Source organism: Pelobates fuscus, chromosome 2 (assembly GCF_036172605.1).
Source record: "Pelobates fuscus isolate aPelFus1 chromosome 2, aPelFus1.pri, whole genome shotgun sequence".
In the NCBI taxonomy this organism is placed as follows: domain Eukaryota; kingdom Metazoa; phylum Chordata; class Amphibia; order Anura; family Pelobatidae; genus Pelobates; species Pelobates fuscus.
The window spans coordinates 248,007,345-248,028,931 of record NC_086318.1 but is presented as its reverse complement, the minus strand read 5'-3'; the positions used below and the strand labels follow the sequence as shown (position 1 = coordinate 248,028,931).

Genomic DNA, 21,587 nt, shown 5'->3' with positions numbered 1-21,587 from the left:
ATGTAATCTTGGATACATACATATAATTTACTCAAAAGCTTCACCTCAGGCTACTTACGGTCTCAGTTGTAATGTCACTGTCTGGAGTGTCCGCTCCGCTTGCTCTCTCAGTCCCTCTGAAAACTGCTGTCTCAGCCAGGTAGGTACCTGCACTCTATGATCTGCTCGCTTCTACTTCCTTTCTATCCATGTCTCCCTCCCCATTCCATCCATATCTCTTCCTCCCTTCCATATCTCTCCCCCCATGTCTCCATCCCTCCAATTTCTCCTCCCCATGTCTCCCTCCCTCCAATTTCTCCCCAATGTCTCCCGCCCTACCATATCTCTCCCCAATGTCTCCCTCCCTACCATATCTCTCCCCAATGTCTCCCTCCCTACTATATATCTTCCCCATGTCTCCCACCCTTCCATATCTCTCCCCCTTGTCTCCCTCCCATCCATACCTCCCTACCCCTTACATATTTGTCCCCCCATCCATACCCCCCTACCACTTGCATCTTTGTCCCCTCATCTATACCTCTCTACCCCTTACATCTTTGTCCCCCATCCATAACTCTCAAGCCCCTACATCTCTGTCCAACCAGCCATACTTCCCTACCCCTTACATCTTTGTCCCCTCATCTATACCTCTCTTCCCGCTATATCTTTGTCCCCCATCCATACCTCTCTACCCCTTATATATTTGTCCGCCCATCCATACCTCTCTACCCTTTATATCTTTGCCCCCCATCCATACCTCTCTACCTCTTACAACTTTTGTCCCCCCATCCATACCTTCTACCCCTTACATATTTGCCCCCCCCACCCATGCCTCCCCATTCCTCCATATCTTCTATCCCTTTCCCCTCATCGATATTCCCCTCCTTTCCTAATGCCTAATGGCAGGCAGCTGTTTCACTCTGCCCTGCCATACACACAGTTGGTGCCTCTCATTCTCATGGCGGGGGCGGGGGCGGGTGCAGTGAGTCAGACTGATAGTAGTCAAGTGACATCCGGCACTCCTACGCAGAGCGGGAGGGGCTCCCCCTCCCAGTGTACAGTGCGTGCGGTTTCCTTATGAAGCCGCACGCAGCCTGGGGGGCACCGGGAGCACACACCGAGGGGGTGCAAAAATCACTTGTCAGTTTGACAAATTGTTTTTTCGTGCCCCCCTCACCCCCTTCAGCCTGCTGGCCAACCCCACGGTATGCCCCTGTGTCTGGGGTGATCCGGGACACGTGAGCACCCTACCGGCGACATATGGCTGCGTGCCCACAGAGAGAGTTTGACGTGCAAGCTGTGGCACGCATGCCATAGGTTCACCATCGCTGGTCTAGAGTAACTGCCACTAGAGGTGTCCCAAGGCAGTAATGTTTTCTCTGAAAAGGTAGTGTTTACATTAAATTGCCTGCAAGGACAGGATATAAACACCAGAACAATTACATTAAGCTGTAGTTGTTCTGGTGACTATAGAGTCCCTTTAAGCATTACAGAGATGTATGAAATGACTTAGTTTATAGTAGAAGCATTGTTAAAAGCAAAGATATACAAACATTCCTTAATTGTTCCACCAACTAACCATACTGGTATTTCACTGAACTTGGGAAAAACTTACAGCCATACGGTGCATTTTTCGCAGATGCCTAACACGAATTTGGTCCATGGTATCTGCTACATCCTTTACAAGCTGACCCAATTCTTCCGCATAGCGTTCCACCAATGCTCCAGGAATTCCACAACGGCCATGCTGTTACAGAAAGGCAAAACGCATCAGTAACAATCTTGTATAAAACCTCATGATGTTATTTACTGCATAAATAGAACAGACCATAATTATGATTTAGGTATGTTTAGTTAAATGAAAACTCTATATTAGTCACATTCCCCTTTTTACACAATGTGCTGGTGATGCATTAAAAAGCAATCAAATCAAACATAAAACAAATCAGCAGACAAAACCATTTTCATGCACAAAAGTTACCCTTTTCTGATGCAGTACAAACAAGGTATTAACTGAACATTTTATTAAAGGAACACTATAGCATTAGGAATACAAACCTGTATTCCAAATGCTATGGTGTCCCAGTCCATAAGATCATAGGTCCCTCACCTCTGGTCAGCATAAAATAGGTTTTTAAAAAGTATTTTTTGTACCTTTCTTTTCTCGCTAAGGCCCCCCTGCAGTGCCAGCTAGGACTCCTCCTCCTGCAACATCATGCTGATGGCAGGCTCTAATGCGCATATGCTGCAATTGCCGCATGCACATTCAAGTTCCCTATAGGAAAGCATTGAATCAAAGCTTTCCTTTAGGAACAAAGAAGAATGTAGACATCCTCATGTAAAGCATGAGGAAGTCCAACATCAGACAGTGGAGTAAAACTTTTGTGGCTGTCTGAAAACTGCTACTAGAGGTGGAATTAACCCTACAATGTAATTATTTCAGTTTCTCAGAAACTGCAGTGTTTTACATAAGTGTTTTACAATAAGATGAAGTAGTGTGGGTTGTGTCCTTGAAGTGTCATAACCATAGGCGTGCGCACAGGGTGTGCCAGGTGTGCCTGGGCACACCCTAATCCCCGCGGCACGCCTATGTATTGAGACCGGCAGGGGAGATCTCAGGATCTCCCCTGCCGGCTCAAGCAGAGCCGGCGCTATCCGAGCGCCGGCTCTGCTCTCAGCCTCCCCTCACCGGCTCACAGGCAGTGAGGGAGGCAGGAGAGGACCGGCGGAGCTATTGCCAGCAGCTCCGCCGGGTTCCTCTCGCGAGATCTGAGCGTTGCCGCGGCAACGCTCAGATCTCGCGTGAGTGAACTCTAGCCCTGCGGGGCTAAAGTTCACTCTCCACTGGACCACCAGGGATGGATGGCAGCAGCAGCAGGATCCCCCCTCCCAGGCATAAGGTAAGAAGGGAGGGGGGATAACTGATCTGCCCCCACCTCCACTGGACCACCAGGGAAGGCAGCAAGGAAAGATCCCCCCTCCCTACATAAAGTAAGAAGGGAGGGGGGATATTAAGTAATGTACCGGCACCTCCACCCCCCACAATCACCCACACACACACATACACAGCACCAACACACATACAGCACCCACACACATACACAGCACCAACACACATACAGCACCCATAGACATACACAGCACACACTCACATACACAGCACCCACAGACATACACAGCACCCACAGACATACACAGCACCCACAGACATACACAGCACCCACACACATACAGCACCCACACACATACACAGCACCCACACACATACACAGCACCCACACACATACACAGCACCTATACACATACACAGCACCAAAACACATACAGCACCCACACACATACACAGCACCCACACACATACAGCACCCACACACATACACAGCACCCACACACATACACAGCACCCACACACATACACAGCGCCCACACACATACACAGCACCCACACACATACAGCACCTACACACATAACGCACCTACACACATACACAGCACCCACACACATACACAGCACCTACACACATACACATCACCCACACACATACACAGCACCCACACACATACACAGCACCAACACACATACACAGCACCAACACACATACACAGCACCCACACACATACAGCACCTACACACATAACGCACCTACACACATACACAGCACCCACACACATACACAGCACCTACACACATACACAGCACCCACACACATACACAGCACCCACACACATACACATCACCCACACACATACACATCACCCACACACATACACAGCACCCACACACATACACAGCACCAACACACATACACAGCACCAACACACATACACAGCACCAACACACACAGCACCCTCACAAACACACAGCACTCTCACACTCATTGCACAAACAGCACCCTCACACTCACACAGCACACTAACAGTACCCTCACAAACACAAACAGGACCCTAACAAACACACACACAGCACACTACCAGTACCCTCACACACAAACAGCACCCTCACACACAGTACATTTACAGCACCCTCACAAGTGCACACACACACACAAACAGCACCCTCACACACAGTACATTTACAGCACCCTCACAAGTGCACACACACACAAACAGCACCCTGACACACAGTACATTCACAGCACCCTCACAAGCACGCACACACAAACACCCTCACCCACATAGTACACTACCAGCACCCTTACACACACATCACAAGCATCTTGATAAAGGCCCAGAAGGGTCGAAACGTTGATGTAGAGGTGGTGATTTTCTGAAAATACATATTTGAAATTCCCAGAGAGTGCTCCTGTCTTCAATTTTTGGTTTATATATATATATATACGCCGCGTGTGCTTGTGCTTTAGGGTGCACACCCTAATGCAATAGGCTGCGCACGCCTATGGTCATAACATGTGATGTCACTGGCATGCACTCTACCTTTCAATGATTTCAATAAAATAAGATCTTGGAAAAGTTCATCAGTGTCAAGTAAAAGTGGCTCACACTGCTGTTGCCAGCATAAAAATTATGGTATTTTAAACTGATTTTAACACTCAGTTTCCTAAAGAAAATGCAGACAAAAAGAGGAGCCAACTGCTGTAAAATTGCAAAATTGATTGCACAAAAAGAAAACCACACTTGGTAATTGAGAACATAATATTATTTTGCCATCTCAAAAAAGTTACTTTATTGCTAGAGATGAAATGGGCAAAGTCCAACAAGTCAGAGGACAGAGTCCAATTCAAGGGCTAGAGTATAGTGCCCCAATGTATGTATTGTTGAGGTCCTCCAATAAACCATTTTCATTTGTAACTATAATTTTTGGGTGACTTACTTTATCTGAATACGGTTCCTCAGTAAGATCAATCTCTTCAGACTGCAATTTGTTTTCTATCAATTCATCCTGATCCATTCCCCTGGAACATGCAATCTTTCTTGCTGACACAGGACCCAGTTTTATAGCATGATGTGGGACGCTAGACTCTTCTGATACACTGGGTAACCAAGATGGTCGTTGAGTGACTGAAGTACTGCCCTCCTGTGCAGTAGTGGAAAGAGCAGATAAATCACTTGGACTCAAGGGAACTGCTTTTACAACTTGAGAAGAATCTTCTGAATTTGAAATACTGGTAGTAAGAGAAGGGTGATGCAGACCATTAGCAAATCGTTCTCTGGATTTTTTGGCCGGGACTGGTGGAGGCTGTGATGAGTTTTTGGTCTGTATCCTAACTGGATCCAAAGGTGCAAGTGAAGTTTCAAGTGAGCCAAAACCCACACTAACCTTCTCAGATTGTGATGTCCTTGTGCCTCGTACAGGATCAATAGAAAGGTCACTGAACTCAGCCATATTGTCTACATTACAGCATAGTCTGTCATGTACTGCTTCCACTTTCTTCATACTACATTTTTCACTTGATTCTTTTTCTTCATCTGGTGTAAAAACAGATAGATTTTTACCAATGCCATTACCTTCCCCTTGGAGATTGTCCATTGAATGAGACCTTGGCCATATTTGTATACATTTGGTTCCATCTGGCTCACAACTTCTACAAACTGGACTTGGTAAACTCATCCGGTTCTTTTTAGAGCCAGAGAAATCTATAGGCTTTGTTGCTGAAATATTAAGTTTCCCAACCTTTTCTCTTTCTTCTGCATTGGCAGATTCTTCTGGGCCACTCACAGGAAGCACTGGAAAATCAATAACCCGATTTTTATTGTTGTTTGAAGTAGATTCGGGTGAGATGGGTGAGGTCTTCTGACTTTTGCCTAAAAATCAAACATATTTCAGTATCCAGACTCAGATATAGCAATAGATATTCACAATAGAGAAAACGTTTAATTGCATATGTTTTAATTTAAGAGCAATGGAAAGGTAGAAATCCAGATGCTGAAGTACTACAACACATGATGTTTGCCAACATAATGGGTATTGATGTTCTCCTCTTGGAAATCTACCTTTTAGTCACCCTTGTTTTCAGTATCATGGAACGAAACACTTCATACCTGCAATTTCCTATCACATAAGGAGAAACCAGTAAAAAGTTAGTATACCATTAATCTAAAATTAACACTGTTATATGTTGGATTTTTCAGACACTGTTCTAATTTTTTTGAGAAAGTGAAAATGCGACACTCATTTACATCAGTCAAATAGTTATAAGAATTTCACAAATTGTGTATCTCCTAAATGTGTTCAAAGCAAGTAGAGTGACAAAGGTGGCCAGTTGTTTGCCAATCCAGCTGTTATGGTCTCCCACCTGAACTCCCACTAAGTTCAGTCAATGTCCACAGCAGCTGAAGTAGTAGCGGAAAAGCTACCTATGGCATTGCAACAGCCAAGCAGTCACATTTTTGAAAATCCACTATGCTTAACGCATGTGTGAGGTTGATGGGAGTTGCAATCCTCAGTAGTGGGAAGATAAATTCACGTTTAAGTCCACAGCAGCTGAAGCACCATTTTTATTGGCTACTTGGCAGTTTCATGTTAATAACCAGTACAACACATTTTCATTGTTCATCCTGCCTATCCCAGAAGCTTGTATACCCACTTCAGTAAAAATAGAATATAACAGTTAAAAACATAATAATAAAGGAATTGCCATGAATCTGCACAATTTTGAATATGTAAATTCACACAAGATTATTTGGTCCTTCAGGTAATGGTCTGAAATAAAATTGTCCCTGAATAGCAGAAAATAAATTGCTGGAAGAACATGGTTAGTATTGAGCAATACTGACAGAAACTGCAGAAACTTGTTTAGCTGCCATTATAGAACAACTTTTGGTTTTGTACAATGTTGTAACATCTCCAACAGATAAATCTTGCTAATTTACTATCTTTATCCATATTGTATTGGACTACAGAAAAAAAAACTTTTGCCTAGCCATGTGGTGACCAGAAATGCTATGTGGCGCTTCTTTTGTATACTGAATAAATATCTGGCGCTAAGCTTTGATTGGGTTGAGGATGTGAGTGACCATATGTTAAGCAGTCTCCTACATGAAACGAATTACAAGACTGATCTTTAAAGCTCATAACTCTAATTTAAAACTGAATATTTTTTTTTGTTTTTGGAAGCCAGAACTGGTTTGCTATCTTCTGTTGTGCCAAGTGTGAGGAGACTACAAGTGTTCAGATTGGAGAGACAGTCCTTGTTTTGTGACCAAATCCCTCTGTTCCACTTTTCTGTCCTAATATCCCTCTTTTCCACAAGCTCTATATTGTTAGTGTGTCTGAGAGTATAACAAAGCTTCACAGCAATTATAATCAGACAGGGTTAGTTACTAAAGTGAAAATTCAAAATGATTCTAAATAAACAAACAAAAAACTTGATGGCACTGGCATTATTTATAAATAAATAATAATAGAAAAAAATCACAAGGGGCGTGGCCAGCGACTAAACCGAGCGGACGTCTTCATGCAGAGCTCCGCTCGGAAAATAGACAAAAACGGCAAAACCGAGAGAAAATTAATTACAAATCCAGCTGGAAAAGCTATCCCCCCCACGGAGAGAATATGGGGAAGAAGCACAAGAAGTCTCAGGGCCTGTCTACACCAAGACAACCCGATATACGACAAGCTTTTGCTCCCCCCCCCCAGAGACCCAAGATGGCGCCTGCGGCCTGCTGTACCTCAGAATCCTCAGTTGAGGAGGAGGATATACCCTCACCCCGATCGGAAGGGCGATCCACCACGCCAGACTCCGGGGACGACGGGACCCCGGCCACAGGAGGCTGCTGGTAGAAATGCGGCAAATATGGAGAGAGGATCTCCAAAAGGTCCAAACGGAAGTGGCAGATGTGTGCCGTGCGGTCCAAGGCCTGGAACACCGAGAGGAATCCAGAAACAACAAAATCTGCGCTATGGAACAGGCTCAAAAGGATCTTACAACCCAGGTACAAGACCTAAAACGCACAGTGACCACCATGGAGGCAAGGCACAGGATAAAAAACCTGCGCCTTAGAGGAGTGCCTGAGACAGTAAATGATGCGCAGCTCCTGACCTACACCCAGGACCTCATGGCAACCATGGGCATAAACCCTGCTCCGACCGGCACTCTGATGACCGCAGTATTTAGGGTGCGCAAATCAGCGGCAGCACCTAAAGATGCACCCAGAGACATCATAATAGTCACGCGTGACATTTCCGCGAAAGCCGCCATATTGACCCGATCCAGGGAGCTGGGAACGGTGCAAGATGCAGGACACAGAGTGGCGGTATTCCCAGATACACCGTTCTCGGCCTTAATGGAAAAAAGAAAGTTGGCACCCATAGCCCGAAAACTGAGAGACGCCGCTATCAAGTACCGCTGGGGTATGGATGGATCCCTAATCACAGACATCAATGGTGAGAGCAACACACTTACATCAAAGGGAGACCCTGACGGCTTTTTGAGGCTCATCGACTTGGGGAAACCACAACATCCAGATACCCCACTACCCACAGAACCAACAGCAGAGACGGAGAACTCCACGCGAACCAATCGCAAACCAGACAGGCTACTAGGCGCCGTTATTAAGAGACTAACCCCAACACCCAGAAACAGCGTACGGAACCATACAAATAAAGCGCTGCAGATAGACAAACTGTTTAGAGAATCACAAGACTAAAAACTGCAGAGCAAAGAGCAAGGTGCCAGTGGGTATTGGCATAAGGCACAATAGTGCAGGTCGCATCTTATTCAATGCTTGATCAACTGTTGTCGACTGTACTACTGCGTTTTCTATATATATTGTTGCATTTTCATTTTATACTACTGTATTCACACTATATAATATGCTTATCGATGTCGTACATAAAACACCAATAAAAACATAAATTGAAAGAAAAAAATCACAACCTCATCCCATGGGAATAGGATCTGTGAAATAATGGGGGGGGGGGGGGAGGAGTATAGTTTTAAATTCCACCCATGTGCACCATGTGGGGTACTTTTAAACAGGTAATGGGGGGTGGACAGTGTTTCCACCTATGGCCAGTGGGTGGTGATATGTAATTAAATAAATGAGGGGACACCCTAATGTCAGCTATTGCATTGCTTGGGGAAATATGAGTAATAGTGCTCTGATAGGCAAGTCTCAAGAGAAAAAAATATTTTTTGTTAGTCTTGGCTGTCATTGTGCTCTGAGTATTATGGCATTAGGATGCCCCCTTTATGTTATTATATATCCCCACCCCACAAGCCACAGATGGGGGACAGGAGATGGACATAATCTATCCACTTGCTATTGATTAATTAAAAGTCCCCCACCTGGTACACTATGCCCCTCACTAATATGTCTCCATATTTTCAAGGAGTCATGAGTAAATCTAAAAGTATTTAAAAAAGATCACTCAAAGAGGACCCCGATTTGAATATAAAACTGGCAGATAAGGGGGGTAACATAGTACTGATGAACATGGATGATTACACTAATATGGTCCACAGAGTACTAGATGATATTAATACCTATAGGATTCTTAAATCCGATCCGACTAACACATTTTTACAGAAACTAAAGGAGATCTTGGATGAGGGCCACAGTGAGGGGTTGCTATCGGGTGACGATTATGAGTTTATCTTGAATCGTCACCCTAGGATAGCAACCTTTTACTGCTTGCCCAAAGTTCATAAAAATCTGGAGGCTCCACCAGATCGACCCATTGTTTCTGGCGTCGACAATCTGACCCAAAATGCCAGCTTGTATGTCGATAAAATCATGAGACCCTTTGCGGAACATCTTCCCTCATATACAAGGGAAACACACCAGGCATTGAACCTTCTGGCTGGCCTAAAAATCCCTAAATCGGCCAGCCTGTGTAGCCGGAATGTTGAATCCCTTTATTCATCTATACCCCACTATAGAGGCATTGAACATGCACGGTTCTTTTTAGAACAAAGAGGCACAGAACAAAAGTCACATACCAAATTCACATTGAGACTCCTGGGGTTTATCCTGTCACACAACTACTTTTTATTCAACAACAAATTCTACCATCAAGTGAGGAGCATGGCGATGGGAACATCATGTGCCCCCTCATACGCCAACCTACATTTGGGTTGGTTGGAGGAACAGTTAAAGAACATGCACAATGTGGCACAATTACTACCCAAAAAATATCTATGGTGCCGGTACATTGATGACATCTTAGTTGTGTGGCAGGGTAACCCAGAAGAGTTTAATGACTTTTTTGCTATCCTGAATGTGAATAATGAAAACCTCAAATTCACATCTGAATTTGGGGGTCACTCACTCAATTTTCTTGATCTGACTATTTCTATCACCAAGGAAGGTTTACTCCAAACCACTCTTTTTAAAAAAGCTACGGCCTCCAATGCCCTACTACAATGGGACAGTTTCCACCCAAACCCACTTAAACAAGAAATACCCATGGGTCAATATTTAAGAGTACGTAGAAACTGTAGTAATCTATCCGATTTCAAGATTAAAGCTAACACACTTAGAAATTAGTTACGAGAAAAAGGATATCCCAATAAATGTTTTAAAAGGGCTTACAGGAGGGCCCTTGAGTCAGACAGGAGTGACCTTCTCACAGACCACCCAATAGGAGGTGTAGACAATAAGACTATCAGAATCATAGCCACAAATGACGCAGGCTGGCACGAAGTTAAGAACTCTATGCATAGATTTTGGCCGATCTTGCTCAACGATGTTCAAAAACACGTTCTTCGGTCCTCATCTGGATATTACCGCAAGAACAGGCCGCAATATGAGAGACATGCTAGTCCCGAGCAACTTCTCCCCAAAACCGCAATCATCAGGTACTTGGTTGGGAAATCCCCTTTGTGGCACATATGAATGTGGCAGATGCGTCGTGTGCAAATATATTTTGAAAGATTCAAAACAAGTAACAGATAGCGAAGGACGACAAACCTTCAAAATTGCACAATTCTTTAACTGCAACACGACTGGTCTGGTATACCTACTAACCTACAGTTGCGGGTTAAAATATTTGGGTAAGAACTTTCGGCCGTTCAAAGAAAGAATAAAAGAACACGTCAGATGCACCAAAAATCGTCTTGATACCCCTATATCCAGACACTTAAAAGAACATCATGGAGCGGATCCTAAAGGGATGCGGTTCTGTGGACTATAACAAGTGAAACGTGAAAAAAAACGTGGTGACTTTGATAAATTTCTCAGACAAAAGGAATGCAGATGGATCTACAAACTTAGAACACTTCAACCCCTGGGATTAAACAAGGGTTTCTCTTTCTCCCCATTTATCTAACTCTCTGTAACTTGACTTCATCTAATTGAGTCTGTATACATACTCATCTCCCCTATACCTTTAATTTTCTCCCAGTCTGCTATGCCCAATCTGGCCTTTTTGTTACACATTATTTTTATTCTGCTCCTTATCAATGCTATGGTAATTCCGCTTATTCATCTTTATTGGTTTTTAGTGTATATCCACATATATTTCCAATTTGATCATCTCCCATGTGGACACATTATACTGAAAATATATATGACTTATTTGGAAGAAACACGATACATAGGGAGGTATACGATACTTACCTGATGTCCATTCTAAACAGTTGATACACGGGACAAACTATTAATTTATATATGGAATGCCTGAAACTGACTAATTAATTGCAGAATCAAGATCTTGATATCTATGTACAACGCACTGTCTGACCGTGACAATCCCACTAAGCGTTACCTATTTACTTATTCACATAAAAGTGGCCTATCATAGTAAACGGTAAAACCACTCACTGTTGTACTCTATCAGCTGGGAATAAATAATAATCTACATCTATATTTACTTTTACTAATGAGAGTCTATAACATCTGGTCGGTAACTTTTGGCAATAAGGACATACAAACTGAATAGGGATCTTCCTTTCAGTGATGATTCTCTGGATAGCTCGGTCCAGACTATGACCGTGCAAGCGCAATGAAAGATTTTACCCAGAATAGGAACTCTCTTTCTACTATGGTTTCTATGGGAACATTTTAATTTACCGTACTATTGTGCACACGCAAGCGCAATGCAAAACTAATACCTCTCCTCCTTTTTAAAGTTATTTTCCAGCTTGCCTGGATAGCTCGGTCCACACTTTGGCCGCACAAGTGCAATGGAAGACTTTTACCCAGAATAGGGATTCTCTCCCCGCTATGGTTTCTATAGGAACGTTCTCATTCACTATTGTGCCTGCACAAGCATAATGAAAAGTGAATACCCCCTTCCCCTTTTATTGGGAACTACTTTCCAGCTAGCCTGGATATCTCGGTTTATACTTTGGTCGCGCAAGCGCAATGGAAGAAATTACCCAAAATAGGCATTCTCTGCCTGCTATGGTTTCAATGGGAACGTTTTTGTTTACTTTTGTGCTCGCGCAAGCACAATGAAAAGCTAATATTTCCTCCCCTTTTGGGAGTTACTTTCCAGCTTGCCAACAAGATCCTTTTCGCAATTGGTCCACCGTTTGAGGGAAGCGGGCCATACATACCTTCAAATGGCTACCCGTACGTGGATATCACTTCAGCTCTTGAGAAAGGCGGATCTACCTCCGAAAGGCGCGTCGGGCTACCGATGCACATCCTTTTGTTTTTAACAAGCACTTTGTTTTTTGATAATGGCTGTTAAATTGGTGTGACCTTTTAGTATCGATAGGCTCAAGATTTTCTTTTAGTCCAGAGGGGTTGCCTCGAAGCAACAAGGGGGAGGTATAGCTAGCTACAGCATGGTTACTGGCATTTAAGCAATTTATTTCCATTCTGTTTTGCTGACTGCCCTCTCCCAGGCTTGAGATAATCTGTTCGTTAACCACCATTGGTATTCAACATTTGAGGTCTGTAGTATTATAAGGGATTTGACACTGTTAATTTGGTGACTGAGGTTTTGGAGTAACCGAGCTTCTAATGTAATACTGACGGTCTTTCCTTAAACAGAACTCGTTTTACCTTTGACACAAGTGGGGTTGACTTATCTCCACCAGCATTTGCTTTGATTACATGACATTTACCCTTACCTAGACAAGAATCCTGAACTAAAGAGTCACTATACCATATGAGATTGTTTGTTGGTTCTAGACATTTCTTTATGTATATTTTTTCATCTCTAGACTATTATTTACCATGTTTACTTTAATTTGGTCAAACATACTGTTAAGCCAATCCTACGTTTGATGTCTTTACTGGGGATTCATATATCATTTTATATATCTAATAGGCATCTAATCAAATAGACGGCTATATGGTAATGTGAACATTACCTATGAGGCTAAGCTATTTTTACAGCTATAATTTATAGTCTAGAGAGAGAGACAGATACTTTGTATCAGATATACTGTTATAACAATTTTGATACATTTGCAGTTTGCGGAGTACAAGTAACACTTGTGATCTAGACCCTAGATTTTTCCCATTATCTTTTTTAAACCTTTCACTTCATGATTTTAATACACTATTTTTGTAGGTTTTGTATGTGTTTATCTTTAATAAAGTATATTACCCTATATTGAATTTCTACTTTGAGGTATCTCTATGTGGCTGGCTGCTCTCCTTAACTTTAGGGGTTAACCATCCTCATTTTGTATTTCGTAATTGTAAAGGGTCAAGCCCTATTTACCTCTGTAAATCCCCCTCCCCCACCCCATAAACTCATGGGATAGGTATATTTAAAAAATTTGCTTGCATTATATCTGTTGTATATTTGCATAATTATTATGCCTTGATATGGTAGGGTATTCCTAGTCCTATTACATTTAAAACACTCCTCTAAATGGGATCTACTACTTCTATCTATATTAATGGCCATGGCAGTTGATTTATGCACATTAATTTTATAATTTGAAATTAGGCTATATGCTTCCACCTCTTTTATTAGTGCTTCCAGCGATTCGACAGGGTCGTTTAGGGTCAGAATCAAATCATCTGCATACAGATTAAGCTTATATTCTTTCTGTTTAAAACTGAATCCTTTTATTAATGGGTTGTTTCTGGTGTTATTTGCCAAAATTTCCATTGTCATAATATACAGGATTGGCGATACCGGGCAACCCTGCCTGGTCTCATTGTGTAGTCTGAACCAGTCCGCGCAGATGTTTGGGCCCACCATTCTTGCCGTGGGACCGTCATGTAGCGCTAGGATTGCCCGGTACATCCAGCCCCGAATACCAAATTTCTACAGCGTCTTTCTCAGGAATTCCCAACCGACCCTGTCAAATGCTATCTCTGCATCAACCGCTAAGAGAAGCAAGGGGATTTTTTTCTATTTAGTCCTAGTTTATGACATTGTTCAAAACCTCTTTAAGTCTATTTGCTAAAATTGCCAAGAAGATTTTTACATCAGTATTTATCAAGGATATTGGTCTGTAACTTTCCACTTTTGATGGATTTGGTGTTGGGAGAATATTAGCTCTAAGCATTTCTCTTGGAAAGCTGCCTTTAGAAACAATAGAATTAAACATATTGGCCATATGAATACGGATTAAATCTACAAAAGATTTATAAAACAGGTTTGAAAAAAACACCTGGGGTTTTCCTGGATTTAAGTTTGAGGATTTCTTTCTTTACCTCTTGTACAGTTATAGGACCATTTAAACCATTACTTTGACTATTCGATAGCTTGGGGGTTTTGTTATTTACAAGATACTCATCAACTGTATTTTTGGTAGTTGGAAGATTGTATAAATTACCATAATATGAGTTAAATCATTCTCCGATCTCTTTAGGGTTTAGATATTCCCCTTCTTCATCTGCCAGCCTGACTATTCTGCTTGAGGCCGTCAATAACATATCTGCTAGATTCCCTTTACTATAAAACTTACATTTTAATGTATTCAATTTTTTTGCAATTTTTTCCAAGAGTTTTAAATTGATTTGATTCTGTATCTTTTGCAGGTTTTCTAGATTTTCTCTGGAGATAGCTTGTTTATTTTTATTAGAAGCTTTTACTAATTCGGACTGTAAAGTTACCATTGCTACATTATTTTCTGATTTGAACTTTGCCTCAAGGCTGATTAGATTCCCTATCATAGTGGATTTAAAAGCACACCAGTTATTAGTGTATGAGGTGTCTTTGGGATCATTTTCTGTGAAAAAAATCTCTAATTTGTTTAAATATTTCGAGATAACTCTTATTGCGTAACAAGTAGTCGTTTATCCACCAGGTATCTCTATTAATTTTGTCCCATTGACTCTTCATTGACCACATGTTGATACTATGGTGTGACCAAGAATTATCTAGGATCTTAATATCTACTAAATTTTTCAAAGAGGCAAGGTTACCCCAAATCATGTCGATACGAGAATACGACAAGAGGGCTCTAGAAAAAATGTTAAGTCAGACATCCCAGGATGTGAAGTTCTCCACAGATCAAAGTAGTCAAACTTATTCATATTGCTGCTCAGTGATTTGCCCATCTTGGCCGGTCTACAATTTACCGGTTCTATCCTAGGGATTTTTTTTTATAAATCTTTGGATCCCACACAGTTGAAGTCTCCTGCTATTAAGCAGATTCCTGTTTTTAATGGTTCCACCTGTTTTCAAAGTTAAAACTGAATACTCATTTGGAAGATATATGTTAATTAAAGTGTATTCTATCTCATTTATTTTACAATTAACAATTATAAATCTGCAGTCCGGATCTTTCATTCGATGCAGTATATCCACCTTTAATGTTTGAGAGAAAATGATTGCTACCCCTCGGGTTTTTTTTTTGTCTCTAACTGAAGCTTGAAGTAAAATGGGAAATCTAGTACCTTCCCAACTAACATTATCCACTTCCCTCCAGTGTGTTTCTTGTAGGAAACTCACCTCCACTTTGTTTTTGAGCATATAATTGTATATTAGGGATTTCTTATTTAAGCCCTGAACATTAACGAACATCATTTTAACCATTATCACAAGTAAGATAAACCCTCCACTGCCCCAAAGGTGTATACATAAATAGTGACATGACATATATATATATATATATATATATATATAACATATAATTAAGTTTGTCAGAGAGAAAGAATAGGTGGTGTAATAAAATAAAGAACATAATTAAATATAGATTTTTTTTTTTTTTTACTCTCCCCCCTTCATAGGACTGACTCACTCTTGGAAAGGGGGGGGTGCGATAATTAAATAATGCGATACTTGGTTTCCATTAACTATGAGACATAACAACCCCTCATCTGTTTGAGAGTGAGGTCAATCCAGGCCAATCTGGTTGAGTTGACCAGGACACCAAGTTGTTATTTCATACTTATAATGTTTTTATATAAATATAGTTTTTGGTATGTTAATATTTAGAAATGTCTTTTTTTTTTTTTTTTAAGTTTATTCAATAAACTTAAAATTAAGACATTTGATATTATGCTAAAATATTAAGGTTTTACTTAGGAAAACAATAAATTAAATGTATATATATATTATAAAGTGGTAACAAATATATAGTGTATATTACAGATTAGAGGTATATATATATATATATATATATATATATATATATATATATATATATATATATATATACACATATATATATATATACACACCTCTAATCTGTAATATACACTAAAATCATATTATTGTTAGGAAACATTACAGGAAAATTTGAAAATCTCCATTCTACACAGGCTGCTATGAGCTAAAATTAGATAGTAACCTATTAATCCTTCCTGTTCCAACAAAGACATTTTACTTCAATACGTATGGAGAAGAATGAGTAGCGAACGTTGGCTTTGCAGGAAATACAATATCCATAGGTTGATAATAATCAAAGAAAAAAAGAATATATATCACATGGGAATTTCAGAGAAGCTGTCATTTCTTTGATGATTCTTCTTGCATTGTGCCTCCCCAGAACAATAGTTTTTATCCAGCAGCACAGTACAAGAGCAAATACTATAATTGTTCCTTTCTAGGCCAGTTTTAAAAAGAAAACCATGATAAAATCTATTTCTGTAACAGTTTCCTTTAAAGTGAAAAGGATTAAGCGTAACTTTCATCTTCAAAACAACTAAGACATGGATGTCAAAGGAAACATCAATGCAACTGGCTGGAAACACCTTTTAAGAAGCATACATTTTCTCTGCTTTGAAGATCTCACTGCTTATATATATAATTTTCAAGGGGATAAAACTGTATTATATTTTGATCTATGTGGTTTCCTCTATTTTTTTTTATTTAAAAAGTCCCAAAGTGCAGATTGGATGGAACATTAGCTATATTTTTTCTTATGGGAAGAAAAAAAGTTAACTGTGCAATATTCTACTCGGTGCAATACCCTACTGTGCAAAATGATATCATAAATACATAACATTTATTAGTATTACATGGAGAATATAGTCTTCAGCTACAGCTAGTGGTTATGGAGCAAGTCGACTGTCCCTGCAGCATCAATGTCATTAGTGACAGCCCCAAGAGGTTCTTCCAGGACAAGGCCCAGATTGCAGGACCAAAGCTCTGCACGTCCACATTTAGCATGCGTCACAGCGTGCAAACTAACACATCCAATGCTTCCCTATGGAAAAATATTGATTTGGCTGAGATCATTATTGATAATCTCAGTAAGCAGAAGCAGGGTGGCAGCAGCAAGACTGGCGTAATAGCAAATTAAAGGTTAGTAAAATGCCTGAGGCCTGAATCTAAAATGCAATTATAAAAATATAGTATTCGGAATGCATGTTTCTATTCCTAACACTCTACTGTTCCTTTAAATGCAAGCAAAAAGAAACAAAAAGTTAACACATTGCAATAAAAGTAATTAAAATAATGAACCTCTAATGACTTCTATTGGGGTAACATTACTAGAGTTTTAATTAAGAGCAACTGATAAGGTAAGAATTTAATTTTAAAATTGGATATGAACAAATGTCAAAGGAACGCTCCCATTCAACTCATTCTAATTGTTATGGGAGCAGTGTCTGGGCACGGTCTTTTGCCACTGAACTGTGTACTATTTCGCTCAAAGGACGGCGTGATAGACTAAGAGTGTCAGCTGGCACTCCCAGTCTATATCAGACCTCCTGGCAAAACCTCCAGAGGCAGATAGAAAGTCACCAAATTGCACTAATTTTTAGTAGCTGTGTACTAGCTGGAGTCTATTAGAGTAAGGGATCTAAGGGATTTTATGAAGGGATTATCCATTACAAGTGTGCTTTCTACCTAATCAAAGTAGAGACATAACAGACAGTGGGATATTGCAAAACCGAGTTTAAGTTATATGCTCTTAGTTTAAATGGGCTATCCAACGACTTTGGTTCCTTTTTTTGGGAACATATTTTGCATTCTAAATTAGGGTCAGACCCTTATCAGTTGGATACATGAAAAAGAGAGGACCACAGGCACTCCAAATTGAAACCGTATGCAGATTTATTTGGAAAAAATGCAACGCCAAGCAACGTGTCGACCAACAAAGGTCTTTTTCAAGCTTTGTTGGTCGAAATGTTGCTTGGCGTTGCATTTTTTCCTAATAAATCTGCATACGGTTTCAATTTGGAGTGCCTGTGGTCCTCTCTTTTTCGTGTATTATTCTGGGATTGCTGGTCCTGATCCAGAGCACCCTTGGCCGTTGGGATTGAGTGCGGTTCCCACTATCTACTTATCAGTTGGATAGTCCCTTATTTCCTTTTCTTTTTTACTTTTTCAGTAAATATTTCCCACTCATCACATTGGTACCACTCATCCACACTAATGCATCAATCCGGAAGGACAGCAAACTGTATTCCATTACAATTAAGTAGCTTTATTCATCCCTTAAAGATGTTAAAATCTATGGTACAAAAATCTCCAAGAATGAGTGACCATGATTAGTAGATATAATCGTCAGGCAATAATCGTTTAGGCGTTTCATGACCACAAGTTACTTTATCAAGACGAAAGTAAGTGATAAGTATGTTGTGGCTACGAAACACTTAGATTACTGGAGAATTGTATCTACTGATGTGACGTTCTTTCTGGGATATTTGGAGATTGTTGTACAACTTATTTTAAAGTTTATATGGTGTGAATAAAGCTACTTAATTTACTGGAGTATTGTTGGCTTTCCTTTTCATTTGGTATGTAAATAACTTCGGTATTGCCTATCCTTTCAGAATCCGACAGGAGTGAGCATACGTTGGAAAGAGTCACTGTGTTATTCATGGGAGTTTCACACTGCTTTACTTTTTGCAATCGAGGCATAAACTTTCAGCTGTATATAATGAAATAAAAAATTATAAACCCATGATTTACAAGCCACAAAAAAGTCAAATCTCATAAAAACATAAAATTCATCCTCTAAAGAAAGCCCCATTAAGGCATTTAAAATGCTTACCATGTCCAACTAGACTAAACCAATTTGCAGTCAATTTTGTCTATTGTATTTTCTGGAATTCCACAAATTGTAAGATTTATAAAACATTTGTTTTTGTAATAGAAGCAAAGAAAAACAAAATAAAACTTTTCTTGATCCATGCCATATTGTCATCATGTGCAAGAAAGTCTATACTCTATCCCAGGTGCCTAAAGTCACTTACGTGTATATAGATTCAAGTGATCGTACCCTAGCTTGGTCTCCTGTGCTGATTTTGATTATGTTGCATTGAGAGTCTGTTACCCACCAAGCAACACTGCTCACTAATGTGGTGGTCAAAGCTCACTGGCAATTAACTGAAAATCTAGAGGATTTACGGACAGAAAAAGTATGAGCCCCCTTTCACCAGTAACAAAAATTTTAATTTAGTTTGAACAGCTGTAAGGGTATTTCATGGGTGGTTGGGGAGTTGGGCACAGAAACCCAATTCATTGCACTGAAGTTGCCTTGCACTGCAAACCAAGCATAGCCAAACACTATATCATAGGACTTCATCCACAACAGTTGAAGTTGCAGGAAACATAATTCACTGTCACTTATTCTACATTGGATTAGAGCTCCCATTACCAGTCATCAAACTCTGGATAAGTATATTGGGACCTACAATCCAATCCATTCAGTCTAATGTGAATTGTGTTCCACAAGTCTTTATTCAATCTAGAATGAATGACGGGTCCAACATGATCATCCAGAGTGAGTAACCGAAATGGGAGTTGTAATCCACTGTATAGTACGTAAAAAAAAACACTTGTTAAGCAAACTGGGATGAACTACAACTACCATACTGTGCAGTTAATGTCTCACTAGGTTTTACAGGATTAGTGCTCATTGACTGTTTTAGATGTTTAATCAGAGCTATTTGCTATGAGCAAAATGAACTACACATAAAAAAATAAATAAAATTGCAACTCCCAGTGCTGACCCAGTGCTTCCTGGACATACTGGTAGGTGCACCTGCAGAATGACTGCATTAGTCCCCGTCTTTGGACAAACCTTCCAGAGAAGATTATTATTCCAAACATTATCATCTAGCATTGGATAATGTGGCTAATTGTATTGAACTTGATATTAGAGCTATCAGCAAATCAGTCTACAGTGCGTTAAAAATGGATGTGAATCATAGTAACTTTAATCCATAGACAATAGTGCTGGAAGTTACAAAGATCTTTTGAACTAAAGTTACGAGGATTGTAGTTTCCAGTGTAGTACAAAGACAGTATGAAGGAAGCTACTATTTTTTTTAAATTTTTTTTTAAAAGATGGACATGGAGCTTGCCATTAATTGGTCCATGCGGTCATTGATAACTTTCTCTCTAGCTCCATGAATAAAACTGCAGTCTTCCAGTAGACAAGGTGATCCAGGGTTTGGCACAGTTATAGCTGAGAGGACATTTTGGTAAATTTCGTGCTATGTTACAGTTTGCCCTTGCATACCTCGTTATAAAATACTCTCCTCAACTAAGCTGTGCAAAACCAAACACTAAACAACATTAGATAATGGAATTAAAATGGCCAAGAAAATAAATAACCAATCAAATTAAACTTTCTCTGACCCCCTCCATCTGCTACTGGGATGCCTCTTCATCAACAGTCACTCAAATTTGTAGTGATGACATGTTGATTATATCTTTGCATTGTAAAATGATTTTATGGTATTTTCTGCATATTTATTCTGCTTTTTTCTAGGTATTTTCTGCATATTTATTCTGCTTTTTTCTAGGTAGTTCTCTACTACAAACCTTACATATAACTAATGTAAACATTAAATTAAACAAAACACATAAAACAGCCAGTAGAGGCGTATTTAACCCTTCAATGAAAAAGATTCTGTTCCTACAAAACAGCAATGTTTTACATTTGAAGTAGTAAATGACTACTGCAACCAGACCACTTAATTGGGTCACTTTAGTGGTCCTTTGAGCAATAACAGATATTGGAAAATTTAGCTTTTCTGATCTCAAAGTAAGCTTCTAAAGCAATTATTGTTACTGATCCATGTCCTAAATCAACAATATTTTATTTTAATAAAATATAAACAGCTAAGAAGAGCGAAATATCTTTATCTCAATTTATGTTTGGTCTCAAAAACACAAAACAAATATATATTAGTAGAAGTGATGTAATAAACAAAGCGTGTAAAGTAATGCAGGGTGTTAGAAAGTGGGCACAAACTTTAGTTAAGGCTTAACCAATATTTAAAAAAAGCCAAGCAGACAAGCATTGGTCAAGCAACCACTTTATTAAACATTATGGAATGACTTTCAAACAACTAATTTACATTCTGTCATTACGTGTGCAGGAGGT

General features: G+C 40.0%; 1 protein-coding gene across 5 annotated transcripts in view; it reads right to left on the bottom strand.

Annotated features, from left to right (window-relative positions):
• Nucleotides 1–21,587, bottom strand: part of SASH1 (SAM and SH3 domain containing 1) — a 192,099-nt gene that overhangs the window by 3,687 nt on the left and 166,825 nt on the right. For all 5 annotated transcript variants that reach the window (XM_063443324.1, XM_063443325.1, XM_063443327.1 and 2 more), the window contains 2 exons: nucleotides 4,811–5,742; nucleotides 1,595–1,726 (listed from right to left, as the gene is read on the bottom strand). In XM_063443324.1, the coding sequence (XP_063299394.1) occupies nucleotides 1,595–1,726; nucleotides 4,811–5,742 (1,064 nt within the window). The remainder of the gene's footprint in view (nucleotides 1–1,594; nucleotides 1,727–4,810; nucleotides 5,743–21,587) is intronic.